An 18748-nucleotide genomic window follows, 5' to 3' on the forward strand; every position below is an offset into this window, starting at 1 on the left:
CAGAGCCCAAGGCTGCTCTGTGTCATCACAGAGGACATTCCAGTTGAGCAGGAAGAGCATAGTCCTGAGGCCTGCCACCTGGTGACTTTTATTTCTGCAGCATCAGCCTTCACAGACAGGGTCAGCCTGATGAGGTGGAAAGAACAGGGGCCCTGGAGGGAGGCAGATCTGAACTTGAATCCTGGCACCTCCCCCTGGGCTGTGGGGCTGGCCGGGCGGCTTTTCTCTTAGCCTCTGTTTCCTCGCCTGTAAAAGAAGGAGGATGCATTACACCTTCTCGGGCTGCTGTGTGGGTGGATTCAGTGCCACGATGCACGAAAGTGCCCAGTGGGCAGTTGATGGTTGAGAAATGTTCATTCTCTTTCCTCCTTCTCATCCCCCCTCCCCTGAAAGGGAATCAGTCAGCTCTCAGGAACTGACTCTGAAACACAGAATACAACGTCCACAGGGGCAATGTTCAAACTGCAAGGCAAACATTTTCCTTAAGAACCAGTAAGGTCTCTGTATAGCCTATGCAGACACATATAGATTCATAAACCATTAGCATATTGAGATCTTCTATTGAAATCCTCTAAAATAGCTAAGCCCTGCAACATTTCCTTCTGTGGGGACCACCTATTGAAGTAAATGGAGTAGCCAGCTGAGACCCATCCTTACATCTGCCAAGTTAACACAAACCTGCTCTGTAATGTCTAATCCTAATCCTGATATTCTCTGCAGGTACTGCCAGATCACCCACCTTTGTCAATTACCCACCCAGCTGTAGCAGCTTGGATCTTCAGGCTTCCAGAGGATCACAGCTGCTGATCCTTTTGCTCATTTAAAAAGAGATGCACTGGCCTGCCATTTTCACCTGGCTCTCTGCAGTGCTAGACTCTAGTGCAGTGGTTCCATCAAATTCCCAGGTGCTGCTGATGCTGCTGGTCGGGGGACCCCACTTCGAGGACCACTCGTCTGGGGTAGTCAGGTGCAGGAACTCTGGGGCTAAGCTGCTGGGTTCCCAGCTCTGCTACCTTCTAGCTATGCCACTCTGGGCCACAGGTGCCTCTTCTGTAAAACTGGGATAATCGTAGTCCCTACCTCCTAGGTTACCCCGGAGTTAACACATGTAAATTATGTGCCTGGTGCATAGTAAGTGCTCAATAAAATGCACTATTATTAGTATAGCTAAAAAAGCAGCATTTCCAGGTTTCAGTCCAGGCTTTCACAGTGGCTGTGTGTCTTTGAGGATGTCTTCTCACCTCAGTGTTCCCATCTGTACTAGGGGGGTGATGATAACCCACTCTACATTCCACGAAGGGCTTTCTGAGGATCATGTGGCATCGGTGTGAGTGCACTTTGTAAATGGTAAGCACTGTACAAACACTTGCAGCAAGGTATTGTGGGAGTAACATGCACTTGAAGTCAGAGACCTGGCCTGAAATATCAGGTGAAGTAGGCACGTCTCTGCCTCTTTGAGCCTCGGTTTCCCCATCTCTATAATGAGGGAAATACCGGTGAGGGCCTTGGAGGAGCTGGGAGATGTCCTGAGAACCCCTTGCCTGAAGTCTGTGCCTCACTCCCACCCTCAGCTAGTATCAGGATCTAACCAGCTACTTAAGGGCAGTGCTGGTGCCTGGGCCTTGCCAGCTTGAAGCCTTGGCGGGCTCACGCTCTGGCCAGTGCCCCCTCATAGACCCCAGAACCCCCAGCTCATGGGGTCCTGATGAGGATGAACAAGAGAAAAGGTGGGGTGTCCTGCCAAAGCCCACACGGGGAGGCCCTCAGTCAATATTCCTCTCCTGGCAGAGGTCCTGTCAGCCCCTCCCAGGCTACCTCCAAATATATTGCCTCTGGGAGCCATCAACTCTGGAAGTGAATTCCTTGCAGCCATAAGAGGTTTCACAGCAACTTCATTCTCCAGGAGAGAGGAGGGGAGGGGGCAGTCAGAGGCCTGTTTAATTTAATTTAACATACTGTGGCTTGCCAGGTTGCCCCTGGTAACAGCTTCAGCTGCTGCTTCAGTTACAACTAGAAGGATTTTTAAAGAGACAGCCCATTTTAGGACCAGAATTGCACAGCAAAATGAATGGTCTCTCTCTACTAGCTCCATCACAGGGATGGAGGATTGGAACACAAGCACAGTGAGGCTTCAAACTAGGTCTGTTTATACCATTAACTCCATTCCTGATTTGCAACCCCATAAGCCCTCCTGCAAATGTTACTCTTAAGTGGGATCTGAGGAGGGGCTACATTTGGGATTTGTCATAGAGGTGTCACTCAGCTAGCTACTTCTCTGAAAATCAGTTTTAGTCTTCAAGTAGAAGGGAAGGAGGAGAGTTAACCTTTAGGAGTTGCCCCTGCAATTCAGGCACTCTGCCACCAGGTGGTAGTATTGCTTACTTAGTGCAAACCATCACCCGGCTTGACTTACTCAAGACTATCAGAATGGTGGTGAAACCACTGGGTTTTAAGTCCTGCTACTAACCAGTGTGTGACCCTGAGCAAGCTGCTTCACCTCTGTGGTCTCAGTGTTCTCAGAGACATAATACCTTGATCAAGGTAACTGAGTGCTGTGGACAAGGCTTCGGGCTAGGACTATGAAGGCATGAGTTTATGTCCCAACTCTGTCATGTACTAACTGTGTGATTTGGACACATAACTTAATTTCTTGCATCTTGAATACCAAACAAGAAAGTGGCTATGAACCAGGGAGAGCCCTGAGGACAACACACTGCTCTTCAACACTGGGGACCTGTGGACCCCACGGGGCATGTGAGGCCCTAGGACCACTGTGGGGGGTGGAGAGGTGGAGAGTGGGGTGAGGCAGGATAGCCCTGGACTCCAGAGCCTGAGACCTCGATGCCCCACCCAGAACTGAAATAGGGCAAAGCAGCCTCCTAGACACACCTGACCCTGCACATTTCTAATGCAAACCAGGAGAAAGGGGGCAAACGTTTATGGAGATTTATGGGCACAGTCTCCAGGCTGGTCACTGCCTCACAATGCCCCTTTGCAGATAAGGACACAGCCTCTGAAGGGTAACACATCCACCCAGGGTCACCCCCCTCTTGTGGCCAGACCTGTTGGCCACCCGAGCCTCTGCTCTCTGCACTGCAGCCCTCCCCTAGTCTAGGATACCTGCTGTCACTTGTGGTCACATCTCCTTGTCAGGAGCCTGAAAGGGGGAGCAAGTTCTGTGTCTCCCCACCATGACTCAGTCTGGCCAACCTCAAAGCAGGCATGGGGACAGAGGTCACGAGATCACAGCCACAGGCAACCAGGGAGACTGAGGCACACGTGCCTTTGGTCCTTCACACAGACAGGTGCTAACATTATGTCAAGGTCCTGGGCCAGCTTGGCCCACAGTAGGTGCCCCATGAATCTGAGTCCCCTTCCCATGTCCCAGGTCCTGTGCAGGTGCAGCAGGTAAAGTCATCTGGCAGCCCATCCAGCTTTTTGCTTTGGCCAATGTTCTCCATTGTGCTCTCAAGGATGCCCTTTAATCCTTGGGTCCCACCACTGTCCCCTCCAGACAGCCCTGTTCCCAGCCAAACCCCCATACACGTATTCCAACCTAAGTAACAGGATAACTCTTCAAGGTGATATGAATGCGAAAACACACCGGATCCTGGCACTCCCCACCTCTAACCCCTTCTATGCCTCCCCATTGCCTTGCAGATGACTTCCAGGTCCTGAGCCTGACACTCAGGGGCCCCTCCTGATGTTCCCCTGCTGGCTCATCCCCTCGCCCCTTACAACTGGGGTTCTAGCCGCTCTGGGCTGCATGCAGCCCCCAACACACCTGCTCGCTCATCTCTGAGGTTTTGCACATGATGTGCCCTCCATCTGATGCCCTCTCTCACCGTATCCACCTGGTTGGTTCCTACTTGTCCCTGAGAACCCTGCTCCAGCACGTCCTCCTCTAGAAGTCTTGGGGGTCCCCCTGGATCATGTAGGAAACCTCTTCCCATAGCCCCTGGTGTTCCTTTTGCTCTAATTTTGTCTTTGGTCTGGCTTTCCTGCCAGACCTGGCTTGGGTCAGGGTTCAAGACACTCCCCTACAGGCAATCACACTGCTCACTGAGATCTACTTCACAGGTCCCCCTTCCTCTCTTCCTCCGAACCACCCAAGGCCACCCCAGAGCAGCCGCAGCCTAACTTGGCAACGTTAGCTCCCGCCACACCCCAGTCATACTCACCGTGCCCCATGCTCCCCAGCTGCCCACTCGTGTCCGTGCTGAGCCCCCCGTCTGGAATGCCCTTGTCCCCCCACCTCACCCTCTCAAATACCACTGCTATTCAAGGCCCACCTTACAGCCCATCCTCTATGAGACCTTCTCAGAGTCTTCTGGCTGGAAGTGGCCTCTTCATCCTGCTGCATTTGTCTGCATCCCCCTCTCAGCCTTGATCAAACCCTGCTTCATATTATAGTTATTGGTAAGCCAGTGTAATGAGGGGAGCAAGGGCTTTGGAGACTAACAAATGGGGTTCAAATCCCAGCTCTGACACTTGCATGCTGTGTGACCTTGGGCAAGTCATTTTGCCTCTCTGAACTTCAATATGTGCCTCTGTAAAATGGGGATGACGCCTACCTCATAGGTTGTTGTGAGATTGAGATGGTGAGTGTCAGAATCCTGGCACATGGCAGGCGCTCCTTCAAACCCCGTTATTTATGGTCTCCCCAACCGGGTTGTGAGCCCATTTGGGCCAGGGTGCAGGTCCCATTCAGTGCCACAGCTCCATAGCACCCAACACATCATAGTTGGGCCTCACACCATAGATGCCTCACACCATAGAAATGCTGGCTGGACTGAATGCTTCATCCTAGCTGCTGAGGGTGGGGTGGAGGGATAATAGGGGCCCTGAGCTGAGACGGCCCCTGCGGACGGACGGCGGGTGGTGAGTGCAGAATGGAGCCTGGAGATCAACCACAGGAGATGAATGTGGAGGGAGGGGCTGGAGCCTGAGGCAGAGCTGCTGATATGCACTGGGGGTTTTATTGGTTTTCATTAAAATTCCTTCCCAAGGCAGGAGCAGCTACTCCCATAAATAACGTCATAAATATTTTATCTGGTGCCCAAGTCAGTCTAAATGCACAGCAAAGTTGGCAAGAAAAACAATGGGAAAACAGTTCAGGGTGGGGTCCTGGGCTTCAGCTGAGCTCACTCACATGCCCAAAGGGGCTTTCTCAGGAAGGTGGAAGCTGAGGGATGGCGCCAAAGGGGAGAAGCGGGGGGAGAGAGAAGGTGACTGGTGGAGTGTGGGCCCTGCGGCAAGGGTGGATCCAGGGCACAGGTCGGGGAGACAAGGGGGAGGGGAGCTTAGCCTGGAAGGCAAGACGGGAGGGAAGGAAATGGATGCCACGCCTGCTCTGTGATGGACACCTTGCTCGGGGCATTCACACAGGTCATCTTGTCAAATCCTCTGTGGTCACAGAAGTGAAGTGACTCGCCCAAGGTCACCCAGCCAGCCACTGGCAGAGCCAGGACTAAGAGTGTACTTGCTGCTTCTCAGGGTTCAGGGAAAGCATGGGAGTCTATGAACAATGTCCCAAATGCTTCAACAGCAGCAGCACAAGCCACTCTCTGCTTCCCTAGATCCCGAAGGAGGAAAAAAGGGGCTGGTACTTCACCATGGCAACGCTCTTCATCAGGTCAGGCTATGGGTTGGGGATGGGATGGTGGGGAGGGACGGGGAGACGTGGGGCCTGGAAGCCAGGGGAGAAATGGCTGAGCCCATCTGCGTGGCAAGGGCTCCCCGAGTTCCCCTCCCTGCCCACTGGCCTGGGGAGGACTCGCGGCACCCTGGGGACGGCTGGGAGGGTGCTGACCAGCCGCGTCCCCTTCTCTGCCACAGGTTAGATGGCATCTTCCTGGAGCTGGGCCGCGAGGAGCAGAAGAGGTTGCCGGCCTTCAACCGCACGCTGGCCCTGCTCCGGCAAGTCCTCAAGTCCTCGGAGCCCCACCACCAAGGCAGGACCCGTGGGCACGGGTGGGAGAGGAGCCTCTGCCCCGTCCTCCCTGCACCCGCCACCAGCCCTGCCGGTCTTGTCACTGTCCCCACCTCTAGCACTGTTTCGCTGTCCCTCACCCTCTGTCTCATCCACTCCCTTGTTCACCTCAGGGAGCTCGCACACCTCGCACAGGTGAACGGGCGCCTGCAGATCACTCCAGGTGCACGTGTCCAGGCCTGTCTGTGACCGAAAGTGTAAGAGACAGAGTTCTCGCCATTGCAGCCTCTTATCCCCATTTTGTGGTGGGGGGAAGGAAGGCTGTTCTGGAGGGGAGTCGAGTCATTTTTCCACAGGGACCAGAACTCCAGAGCTGGGGAGAGCTGGAGTCAGAGAGCGGGGTGTCCCGCGTGACACAGTAAACACAGAACAAGCACTGAAACTGTTCATCCCTCCACTCACACGTCCCTCTCCCCACCGTTGTTTCTCTCGGTCCCTGGGTGGCCCACAGTGATTTCATGCCACTTCCCCTCCCTTTGTCCTCCTGGGGGCTAACACCTGGGGTGGCACTGGCCCCCTGCCTCCTCGTGGCTCCCCTCCCTCTCTCCACCCCGCTGCTGCCTGAGACCCCTCTCCCGGCCTCACCCCCAGCTCTGGCCTGGTGCTACCTCGGGATGCTGCTGGAGAGGAAGGACACCTTCTCCATCACCCCCATGGGCATCCATGACTGCGGGTTTTCAGGGACCGACCCCCTGGACTGCTTTGGCAAGGTATGTGCCCCCAGCCGCAGAAGCTCTCCGAACCCGGACTGAGCCTGACACCTCAGCCTCCTCTCCCGGAACCCGCTGCTTCTCTGGGTGTCATCCCCACCTCCCTGCCTTACTCAGGAAGTGCCCTTACTCCAGACCTTTCTCTCCATCCCAAACAAAGCCAAAGTGCTCCCTTGTCCTCTTGGCCTATGAGTCAGACCCTCTCCATTTCTCCAGGCCTGTCTTCTAAGCTAGTCACGATTTCCCAGATATACCCTCAGGCTTTTCCCCTTCACACCCCCGGGGAAAAGTGGAAAGAAGACGAGGTTAGCTGGGGTCTGGATGCCAGCTCTGCCCATAGGCCCTGTGACCCTAAAACAAGTCACTTCCATCTCTGAACCTGCTTATCTGTTAATTATGTGATCTGTCCACCATCTAGGATATTGAGAGACTGAAAGGAGGTAGTGGATGAAACTGTTCACTGTAAACTGTAAAGTGCTGTTCAAGCCTTATTCTTGGCACCTCGTTTCTGTGGCAGTTTCCACACTTAGCTCAGTTTTTGAAGACATTCCTGGAGGCCAGGGACCCTGTAATTTTCGTTCCCCTTGCAGTCAGCACGACGCTCTGCCCGGGGCACGTTCCTAGCATTTGCTGGTCAGTAACGAGCAATTTGTTGGTGAGAGATCTTAGTGAGAGCAGAGCATAAACACTGGTTCACGTATGTTCCGAGAGTTGTGTCCAATTTAACGCACTGCCTTTGCCCCTCCTTGGGAACCTACTCTGTGCCGGGCACAGAGGTGGACAGATGGGGCCCCTGCCCTGTAGGAGTTCACCGTCTCTGGGGCAGCAACAAACACAAGGCAGGCAGCTGTCAGTAACAATATTGGGGTGCTGGTGGGAGAAGTGCTGTGCCCAGCTAGAAACACTGTGTGAGTCTGGGGCAGGTAGAGGCTGATTCTGGCCCCTCCCCCTACCTGCCCCAGGAAAATGGGGGAGCACACAGCGACGTGTCTGAGGAAGAGGGGTTTGCCTGGGGTCTGGAGGGATTCACTGGACATGTCTAGTGAACATGGCAGAGAGCATGGCAGCGAGTCAGGCTCTCAGGAGTTGAGTGCCAGTGAGCTGTGCCCAAAGTGTTGGGTCCCACGATGTGGTGGCTATGAGGAATAAGATCTTTGGGGTGATATGGCTCTACTGAGAGAAGGGGTTCCAGTTCTGGCAAACAGCCAGACAAATGGTTTGTTCTTACCTCCTCCCTTACCCAGGCCATTGAGATTGCCAAGGACAAACCCCCCATCCTGAATCACCTGGCCAAAATCTTCCACCTCCTCGGAAAGCAGGATATGGCCATTGGTACCTGCAACATGGCCCTGGACATCCTACGAGATCCGGAGCTCAACTGGCAGGCATACTGCACAAGGGCCAAGGTGAGTCTACCTGCAGCTCCACCCCATCCTGCCATCTAGAATCAGAGTACAAGAGCCAAGACCCTGTGGCCAGAGCCCAGAGGTCAGGGAGCCTTCATGGTGGAAGGGAGCTTAGGTGTCATCAAGGCTCACAGTTTGTGTTCTCTAAGATTGTTGAGTGAGAGAATGAAGGAGCTTCCCACCCACTGCTCATCCCTTCTGCAATGACCTAGCCAACAACCTGCCAGCCTCCTCTTTGATTAGAACCTTAGGCAGTCATACTGACCTGGGTGGAATTCTGGCCTCTCCACTCATCACTGTGGGACTTGGGGCAAGCCACTTACCCCTCCAAACCTCCATTCCCAAATCTGGAAGATATGGATAATAACATCTATCTTAAAAGGTTGTCAGAAGACTAAGTGAAGTAACATCTAAAGCAGGTGCCTGGAGCATGGGAGGTGCTTGTGAAAGGCAGAGGGTCTATTGGAGGAAGTCTGATGTCGTAGATCAGAGCTCTGGCTCTCAACACCGCTGGCCTTGGTTCAAATCCCACAGCACCGCTTACACGCTACGGGACTGTAGACAGAATACTCTTGCCCAAAGTCCGAGCCCCAGTTTCTTCTTCTATAGACTGGAGGTGATTGTACCTGCCTCACAGAGTTGTTATGAGAATTAAATTAGACTCTTGTGTAAAACTCAGTACTGACCACATAGTAAGAGTTCATAAGTGGTTGAGCAGTATTATTAGGTATATTTTTAACTGGCTCACTGTCGCTTGAGGCAGTCCACTATGGTCACTGAGCTCTGCAGATTACTTATTTAACTGAGAGCTGCCTGCCTCTGGCTTCCCCCTACTGGTCCCAGATCTGCCCTTTGGAGCCCCTACAGAACCCATCTGCTTGGGGGCAAAGAGCTGGAGCTCTGAGTTCACTTTGCTCCAGGCTGGACAGCCTTCTCCACTACCTTTCATGGGACATGATGGCGAATCTGCTCCCTTGGTCTTGGTCTGTATGACATAATCATTTTGCCAGTAGGTACTAGACAGTCAGTTCCTTCATGGCAGTTGATGTGGTCATTATCAATAGTAATGATATTACTCATGATTGATAGTAAATAATAACACCTTTCTATAACACTCTGCATTTCACCCAGCACTTTCATAATCATGGCCTGATTGAATTCTCGCACGATCCTGTGAGAGGCCAAACGTGTGTCATTTTACTAATGAGGCAACAGAGAGGCAGTGACCTTCCCAGGGTCCTGCATTCCATTAGTGGGAATTCAAACCTCACTCTCCTCACTCCATCACAGGTTGGCCTGTAGCGTATGCTCGCTGTCTCCCTGTAGCTCCAAAGATCACACTTACTACTCAGATGACCAGACTGGCACCAGGATGGAGGCAGGGGACAGTGAGGAGGAAGGAACAGAAGGGACGGGAACTCATCTGTGTAAAAGCCTTAGTCCCTGCTGTGACCCTAAGGCCCTACCTGGCCCATGACCTTGACCCACCCCGGCTCAGCTCCCTCCCTCCCAGCCACCCTGGGGTCCTTGCAGTTCCTGAGGCACGATCTTGCCTCAGGGCCTCTGCCTAGAATGCTCTTCTCCCAAATATCCAGTTGGCTTCCTCCCTCACTTCCTGCAGGGCTTGAAGAAAAGGCAGCTGCTAGCAGCTATCTTCTTGAAAATGTCAGCTTCTCACCAACACTTTGTGTCCTCCTGTCTTGGTTTGTTTTTCTTTTTTAGCACTTATCACTCCCTAACATACTATTTGCTGATTTATCATGTTTATTGTCTCTCCCCCCAGTTGAAATACATGCTCCACGAGGGCAGGGAATTTTGTCATTTTGCTCTCTGCTATATATCCTCAGTGCCCGGAACGTAGCAGGCTCTTGATGAATATTTGTTGAAGGAATGAATGAATGAACTGAGCACCTACCATGTGCTAGGTCCTGGCTAGAACATATTCTCTCCATTGTCATGGTAACTCTCCAAGGCAGATCTTAGTGTACTGATTTTTCAGATGTGGAAAATGAGGCTCACAGAGGTCAAGCTAATAAAGAGGAGGAGGGGCTGGAATTCAGCCAAGTTCAACTGGCTTGAAAGCCAGAGCTTCCCACTCCCACCCAACCCCCACCTCATGAAGCTGTCTTAGAACCAGAGCCCGCCAATGGCTATAAAGCATTAATACCTTCAACGACAATGACCCCCTTTTTCTTACTTCCTCCTTCTCCACCCCTTCCCTACCCCTCCTGAACCTCTAGATTTTCTAAATGCTCCAAATAGATGTGGGGGAAAAGGGAGGAAGTGGTGATGAAAGCAAGGGTCTGGAATCATTTGTAATTTGATGCTTGTAAGCTGGGGCCACCTGCCATTCTTCCCACACTACTTGCTTACACAGTCTCTCACAAAATCGGTGCTGCCATCCCATCTCAAATAACCCCCTCCCCTAGTCACCTCTATCCCATCACCCTGTTTATTTTTCATAGCACTTGTCACCACTTGAAGTAGTACCATGTACTTGTTTATGATCATCTCCCCTACTAGAACGTTCTGCCAGGGCAGGGACCTCCTCTGTCTTATCACCACTGTACCCCAGTACCTAGCACAGTGCCTGGCATACGGTGGGCACTCAATACATATTTGTTGAATGAATGAGTGAATGAATGAATGGCTCTTACTTCATCCAACGCCCTTCATTGTACAGAGAGGGGTCAGTGTACTAAGGCCCAGAAAGAGGAGTGGCTAGCCCAAGCTGGCACAGGACTAGGACCTCGGACTCCCGAGTTCCAGTCACAGGGGCTTTCCACTGCACCACAGAATCTCCCTGAGTTGCTGTTAAGAAAAAAAACTTTATTTAGGATAGAAAAGAGGGCAAGGGTCCTTGCTTGGAGCATCTTCCCTGAGCTGACTCTCTGTGGGCAGATCCACGTCAGAGCCTACCTGCATGACCTGGAGCGAAGCAAGATGGGGCTCGGGGGCATGCCTGACAGGAACCACCTGGCCTGCGCCAAGGCCGACCTCGAGGAAGTGGTCAAGGTGTGCCCAGGCCTCAAGACCTACCTGGACATCGGCCAGGTAAGGTAGCCTCTTGGCTAGGGTAGCCAATAGCTGACTAAAAACCTATTAACTCTCTGCCAGGCCAGGCCTGGGCACTGAGGACACAGGGAGGAACGCAGGGCATCCCCAGGCCTGCCTCCTACTGCATTGGTGAGGATTATAGGAGATGATGCACCTACAGCGTTCAGAACAGGGCCCAGTTCTTTCTAAGCACTCAGAAAGTGTGGGCCATTATTCTGTATCCTTCTGTGCCTTCCGTGCGCACGGAATGACTACCAGAGGTTACAGTATCTTATGTATGAGAACACTGAGGCCCAGAGATTGCCCCGCTCAAGGTTATATGGCCAAGAGCGCTGGGGCTGGAACTGGAATCAGAGTACTGTCTCCTTTGCCAGGAGAGGGGCACCAAAATTTGCGATGAATAATTGTCGAGGGAGGGAGGGTGGGAATGAATGCGTGGAATTTTTAAAACAGCAAGTGTGGGAATGGAATGAACGGGGAGCAGCGACGGCAGGGGAGAAAGGCTCACCCGAAGCCCCCACCCCAGGTCTACTACTACATGGGCGTGGACGCTGTGCAGGAGCTGCTGGCGGTGGACGAGGCGGCGCTGAACCAGGCGCTGGTCTTCCTGGCCAAGGCCGGCGAGTCGGAGCTGGGCGCCATGCTGCCCGAGCTGCAGCTGTTGCGCGGCAAGTGCCTGCGCATCAAAGGCGAGGAGGCCAACGCGGTGGCCTGCTTCAAGCGCGCCGTGGAGCTGGACGACGTGGGCTCCAGCCACACCGAGGCCTTCGGCTGCCTGCTCGAGGCCCTGATGGCGCAGTGGAGCCAGGCGCAGCTCAGCGACGGCGAGCTGGGCAGCGAGGTGGACGCGTGGCTGCGCTGCGCCCAGGACAAGTACCCGGCGGCGCGCCTGCGCCAGGAGCTGCAGCGCGTGTGGCGCGGCCACACGGGCGAGGTGCTGGGGCTGGCCCGGGCCTTAGTTGCGCAGAGACGGCCGGCGCTGGTGCGGCTGCTCTTCGAGACCATGGCGCGCGAGGGCGAGGGCACTGGCCCATGGCGGGGCCGCCGCGCGTTCTCCTTCGGAGGTCCCTGAGGCCCCGCCCCGTTGAGGCCCCGCCCACAAGTGATTGGACCTGGTCGGGGCGCTGCCCACCGGCTTTCACTGCCGTAAGCTGGCGGGTCCTGGGACCCCGTCAGATTCTCTTTCGGGAATTGGAATGGAAACGTTGGGACCCTAGGACGGTTTGACGTGCCCACGGAGGCAAAAAGGCCTGATTCAGCTGGGGCAGACGCGAGGGGCCGCTGGGAAACTGTCAACTGAAAGACCAAATTGTACAAATATGCGGAAAAAATAATATGGAGCCTCCCAAGAGATACAGAAGATAATTGCCTTCATTTTGGTGGCTTTCTAGTACCCAAGAGCCTGCTCTATCCTTATAATAAAGCCCCCTTTACTTAGGTTGACTGGAGTAGGTCTCAGGTCCTGCCTCCAGAGAAGCCGTGGCTAGAGAAGAGGGCACAGCTGCCAAGGAGCAAGTAAGGGAAGGGCGGTAGTCTACATCTGGCTGCTCAGGGCTCTTTCCTGCCTCTCTAGCAGCCTTCCAGGAGGCCTCATCCTTGGCCAGCTTGGTCTGAAAGGCCCTCAAACTCCCTGAAATAAAGCCCATCAGTAGTACCTTTGCTTGACTTCTCTGTTCTTGGGGGGGAAAGTAGGGGCCCCACCCACGGAAGTGCCAACTGCCCCCAACCTCAAACCTTCTACAAAAGAGTGAAGAAAATCTTGGAATTTTACACTCTTGGAATCATAGTCATAGAATCTTAGACGTGGAATTTTATTGTCAAAGACTTAGGCTCTGATTGCCAGCAAATCTTAGAACGGCCAAGCTGGATTCTTGTGGTCCTACTTACTTACAAGAGCTAATTTAACCTAAAATTCCAGATCAGGTTCTTTCCAGACTGCAAGAATGCTGGTTGTATGTAACTGCAATGGCAAGACCCCCTTAATGGTTTGTGGTTTATTTTGCACTTTTCCCCTTTTTTTAAAAAAAGAGTTATACTCACTGCTTTGTTCATTTTCCTGATGCTCAGACTGTACCAAGGATAGGCCAGCACCCCTGCATTGCTTCTCATGTCCCCAGTGACAGATGGAGAACAGACCGAAAAGTGCAATCCCTAGAGATCACGCACCCCGATCTCTCTTTGTGCACATAGGAAGACTGAGAGCCCTGGAAGGGAAGTAGCTTGCTCAAAGTCACACTTTCTAGCCTCCCCACCCCTCCAACTTACTCTCAGCATTTTTCAGGTTTGGAAAAATACTAATAAACCGATAACACTAAAGTATTAAGTGTTTATGTGTTAAGGGTTTGTGTGTCACCTGTCACCTGGGGCACTCTAATATCCATTGGGATAATGCTGTCGTTCCAGGCACCTGTGAAATCCAGACAGTGAGGCCACCCTAAGGCCCCTGAATTCCACCTCAGGGCTCATCATGGCTTACCACTTCAGGTGGTGACTTTCTTTCCCTCCTTCCTTCCTCTCATCTCCATTGCAGGAGAGTGCAGGAGGTGACTGGACAGCAGGCCGCACACACAGCCCTGTTCACTTCTCCCCCATCCCTTCTCCACCCACGGCTGTGACCTGTGACCTTCCCTAGGACAGGAACCCATCTCTCTCTTCTCCTGCTTCCCCAGGCAGACAAACTGAATTCAAGGTGGTTTACTGGCAAAGTTGGGAAGTTGGTGAGGTTTGTCCCTTCCCCAGGCTTCCCAGTTTGTTTCCTTCCTCACTTTTCCTGTCCTCAAGGTCATGCATTTCTCCCTCCATTGCCTCCTCCTCCTGCCAAACCTTTTCAATAAAGCTTCTTTCTGATAATCTCATTCACAGAATCGTATAAATGACTAACAAACGCCCACTAGAGCTTCTGTCAGGGGTACTGACAGAAGCCAACAAGAGAAAGGAAACCCCATTTCTGGGACTGCCTCTTGTGTGCAATACACTTCATACATGTAAACTCATGCAGTTTTCTCACCAGCCTTGAAGGGTAGGCATCATGATCCTTGTTACAGATGAGGACATTGAGACACTGAACAAGGTCACATATAAGCATGGGAAGAACCAGACTTTGAACCAGACCTGCCCCATGTGTGCTGTCTCCTGGGACACAGCCCTTCCTGGGAGATGTGTCATGGGTAGTCTAGAGTTGGGCCTGTGATCCCCAACACAACCTGTCACTACTCTGCTCCCTCCCCACAGTGTACTAGTCTCCCTGCCCGAAAACTGCCTTACCTCTGTGCCTTTGTACATCCTGTTCCCCCACTGGCTTTTTTCCTGTAATTTCTATCCCAAGTGCTAGGCTCAAAGGTGCCTCCTCCAGGAAGTCTTGCCAAATCCTCCAGCTCTCATTAATCACTCTGTTTTGTGCACACTCTCAGGGCATTGTGTCCCTCTGCACTGCTTATATTCCCTTGTCCTTGCACCATAATGATGTCACCATGTCTGTTGTCCCCATTCAACTCTGGCTCTTTACAGCAAGGACCACATCTGATTCAGCCCCATGGCCCAGCACTGAGCTTGGCACATAAGACAGGCTCAGTTTTGGTTGTTGAACTGAGTAAACTCACAGCAGGGACGTGGCTACGTCAGTCCAAAACCGGTGATTCCATCACCAGGTCCACAAGGGCTGAGGTTGGGGCCAGGTCTGCCACCTAGGGAACTTTGCAGGCTAGAGCTCAGCCGGAGAGCATGGGCTGTCTTTCCACCTCCTCTCCAGCTTTTTTTTTTTTTTTTTTTTTTTTACTTATTTTTTTTTAATATTTATTTTTGGCTGTGTTGGGTCTTCGTTGCTGCATGCAGGCTTTCTCTAGTTGCGGTGAGCGGGCTTCTCATTGCAGTGGCTTCTCGTTGTGGAGCACAGGCTCTAGGCACGCGGGCTTCAGTGGTTGTGGCACACGGGCTTCAGTAGTTGTGGCAGGTGGGCTCAGTGGTTGTGTGGCACATGGGCTTAGTTGCTCCGCGGCATGTGGGATCTTCCCAGACCAGGGCTCGAACCCGTGTCCCCTGCATTGGCAGGCGGATTCTTAACCACTGCACCACCAGGGAAGCCCTCCTCTCCAGCTTTAGACCAAATCCCCAAATCTGCGGCTAGGAAACTGAGGCCCAGGTAGGGAAACTGAGGCAAGAGAGCAGGGACTTGCCCAAGGTCAAGCAATGAATCAATGACAGATAGAAACTCGAACCCCACCTCCAGCCCCTTGGGCCAGTGTTCTCTGCCCTTGGGGCTGCCTCCTTTGCCAAGTTCACTTCTCTTAAGTCCAGGAAGACCACAGGCCTACCAGTCATTAACTCAGCATTTATCAAGCACCGGCCAAGTGCCAAGCATAGTGTCAAGCTCTGGGGCTACTGTGCAGAACAGAATAGACCCTGCCCGGGCCTTCAGGGAGCTCACAGTCTAGAGCATGCAGAGCAGGTCATGCAGGACCTCGTGGGCCACAGTGGGGACTTTGGAAGACCAATGGGAAGCTCTTGGAGGTTTAAGCTGGCAGAGCTGGTTACTCCACCCTCCACACTGTTCACACTCATTCTGTGTTAGTGGCCTTTCCCCAGCCCAGTGGGGAGGAGAGGATGGCTGTCCCTGGGGCTCAGGACGTGTCCTTGGCCACGCCTCTTCAGCAAGCCACTGCTGAGGCCAGGCCTGGCAGTCCCCCAGGATCGTGGCTGTGGCTGGTTTGATCTTTATTCAATTACAGCTTTGAGTCCCGTGGAACACCCCTGCCTACTGGGCAGCTGGGAGGACAACTCTCTGTCACACAGCTGAAGCAGCAGGAGCTCCTTAGGGGAGCACTGCAGAGTAAAAGCCTTATGACCCCATAATCGGAGTAATGAAGATGAATCGCACCTTGTGCTGCCTGCCCATTCCTTCCTCTGTGTCTAGCAGCCAACATCAGGTGCTAGAAACTCCTGTTAAGCCAGCAAGAGCTAGGCATGTTAAAGATCATGAAAACAGGTAAGATTTTTCAGTTATAGGTTTTTAGAATCTCAGTATTGAAAAGAACCTTAATCATCACCTCTTCCAGCCTCTCCATCTAAATCAGAACTCCTCTCAACAGTGAGTGTTCTGAAAGGAGTATCTAAACCACTTGCATGCCTCTGGCAGACAGGCAGCTCACTACCTATTGATGGAATCAATCCATTTCTTAACAGTCTAAGTTTTCTGAGTTTGTCCTTTTATTGATTTGAAACCTTCTTTTATGTAATTTCTGTGTGTTGACTCAAGTTCACCTTTGCCACATAGAACACAGACCCTAATAAGCAAGGTGACCTTGATCAAGTCACTTTGCTCTGGCTCCCATTCTCACTTTCTGTTTTGGCACCTATTACAGTGTTTGAATTGTTCAGGAAGTGGCTGAACACCCGCAGCCTGGCTGAGCCCTGGCCTGGCCTCTAGCTGCCAGTGCCCGCCCTGGAGCCTGCACAGAGCGGGTGCCAGCAGCTGAAAGCAGAACAGAACAGGTCTTCTCCCGTCTCTAATCAGGCCCCGAGGGAGCACCGTGTGTAGATGGTGGTGGCTGGATGCCAAATGAAGTGAAATATCTCCTTTTCTCAGGCCGTTAACTTTTTTTCTTGTTTAAGGAAGGGGAGGATAATGACATTTAGCACTTTACAACTCAGCAGTAAAATGAGCAGATGGAAACAGATCCCCAGCATCATGGGCATGCTGCCAGCAAGAAACCCTCCGCGGCTCTGGCTCTGGCGCCGCGGGGCTGAAGTTACTAGCAAGGTTTGCTGAGGGGGTGAGGGGCACCACCTGCTCGCTCCTGCCCCGGCTCCTCCCCCAGGCAGCCTCTCCAGGCTGCACATCGGTAGTACCGGCCCCCACGTCCCGCTTCCCGCCTGTGCTCACCCTGTTCCACTTACCTGAAGCACCTTTCCTACCCCCCCAGGTCTGTTTGGACTATGACCTCTCTAGTTTGGAGATGAGGAGGAGGAGCAGAAGGGGGTATTCTTGGAGAGAGTGGTGAGCAGAAACTCCTGTGGAGCTGTGGAAAAGCTCCAGCTGGCCCCTAGATGGCCACAGAAGAACAATTTGAGCAGTGAATATTCCCACAGGGAGGTTAAAAAAAAAAAAATCATCATTATCATCATCAAAACTATTTACTGAGAACTTGCCATGGACCAGTCCCTGTGGCCCATGTTTCACACGCCTCACCTCGTTTAACCTTCACAAGCCCAGGAGCTGTGTATCAGCATTGTCTCCATTTTACAGATGAGGAAACTGAGGCTCAGAGAGGTTCAATAACTTTCCTGAGTTCCTCCCACACTGCCTTGATTTTTTTAAATATTTATTTTATTTATTTATTTTTGGCTGTGTTGGGTCTTAGTTGCACAGGCTCTTCGTTGTGGCATGCGGGCTTCTCTCTAGTTGCAGCGCACAGGCTCTCTAGTTGTGGCTCACGTGCTCAGTAGTTGCAGCACGCAGTCTTAGTTGCCCCGCGGCATGTGGGATCTTAGTTCCCTGACCAGGGATCAAACCCACGTCCCCTCCATTGGAAGGTGGATTCTTAACCACTGGACCACCAGGGAAGTCCCCCCCCACCCAACACACTGCCTTGAATGGCAGACAGGCTAAAGAGTATCAACGAATGGCTTTTTAACTATTTGGGGTTTAGATTAGTTTCTCTTCTATCACATATGTTGCTCTATAAACTGCACACTTAAAAAATCTGAATGCACTTTTCATATTTATGTTCCCAAACCAGTCAATAGCTCTATGCTGGGGCTTGTTCTATTTTGGCATATAAATTGTTTCATTAAATTGCAGCTCCTCTGTGAGTTTTATTTTTCATCCACAAAGTAAAAGAAACAAACCGAAGAACCCCTACTGTGGTGGAGAGCTACTGCTTCCATCTGCCCAGTGCCCCTCCTTGCTGGGAATAGAACCTCTCCTTCCTGGGCTACTAAGCACTCCTTCCCCACTCTGAGTGGTGGCAGAGGGCTGCCAATCATAATACCCCATCCCCTGACTGCAAATGCAGACATGGGATCCAGGTTGGGCCAATCAGAGTCCTTCCCAGAAAGTTTTCCCACTGGGTGCAAGGGACAGAAGATGCTCTCTGGGGATTTCCCTGGTGTCACAGGTTAAGAATCCGGCTGCCAAAGCAGGGGACATGGGTTCAAGCTCTGGTCTGGGAAGATCCCACATGCCGCGGAGCAACTAAGCCCGTGCACCACAACTACTGAGTCTGAGCTCTAGAGCCTGCGAGCCACAACTACTGAGCCCAAGCGCCACAACTACTGAAGCCCGTGCACCTACAGCCGGTGCTCCACAACAAGAAAAGCCACTGCAATGAGAAGCCTGCGCACCTCAACCAAGAGTAGCACCCGCTCGCTGCAACTAGAGAAAGTCCACGTGCAGCAACGAAGACCCAACGCAGCCAAAGAAAGAAAGAAAGAAAGGAAGGAAGAAAGAAGATGCTCTCTGTCTGTCTGTCTACTGGAACAGCTATTAGTGACTGTCCCTGTTAGGATTAGGCTTAGCTGTGGGCATCAAAGACCTGAAAACAGTATCTTAAACAAGATGGTGTGTGTTTATCTTGCAAGGCCAGCTC

The 18748-nt window shown here is 52.5% G+C and overlaps 1 protein-coding gene across 7 annotated transcripts in view; it reads left to right on the forward strand.

Annotated features, from left to right (window-relative positions):
• TTC22 (tetratricopeptide repeat domain 22) overlaps positions 1-18748 on the forward strand; it is a 35073-nt gene that overhangs the window by 9473 nt on the left and 6852 nt on the right. Inside the window, exons 1-7 of one of the 7 annotated variants that reach the window (XM_082429678.1) lie at positions 806-1347; positions 5580-5635; positions 5839-5954; positions 6584-6702; positions 7947-8108; positions 11010-11162; positions 11619-12819. In XM_082429678.1, coding sequence (XP_082285804.1) covers positions 1345-1347; positions 5580-5635; positions 5839-5954; positions 6584-6702; positions 7947-8108; positions 11010-11162; positions 11619-12392 — 1383 coding nt within the window. In that variant the 5' untranslated portion in view covers positions 806-1344 and the 3' untranslated portion in view covers positions 12393-12819. The other 6 variants (XM_082429677.1, XM_082429675.1, XM_082429676.1 and 3 more) reach the window with 6 other exon arrangements.

The sequence above is a fragment of the Balaenoptera physalus genome (genome assembly GCF_965194825.1).
Source record: "Balaenoptera physalus genome assembly, chromosome: 1".
Classification (NCBI taxonomy): domain Eukaryota; kingdom Metazoa; phylum Chordata; class Mammalia; order Artiodactyla; family Balaenopteridae; genus Balaenoptera; species Balaenoptera physalus.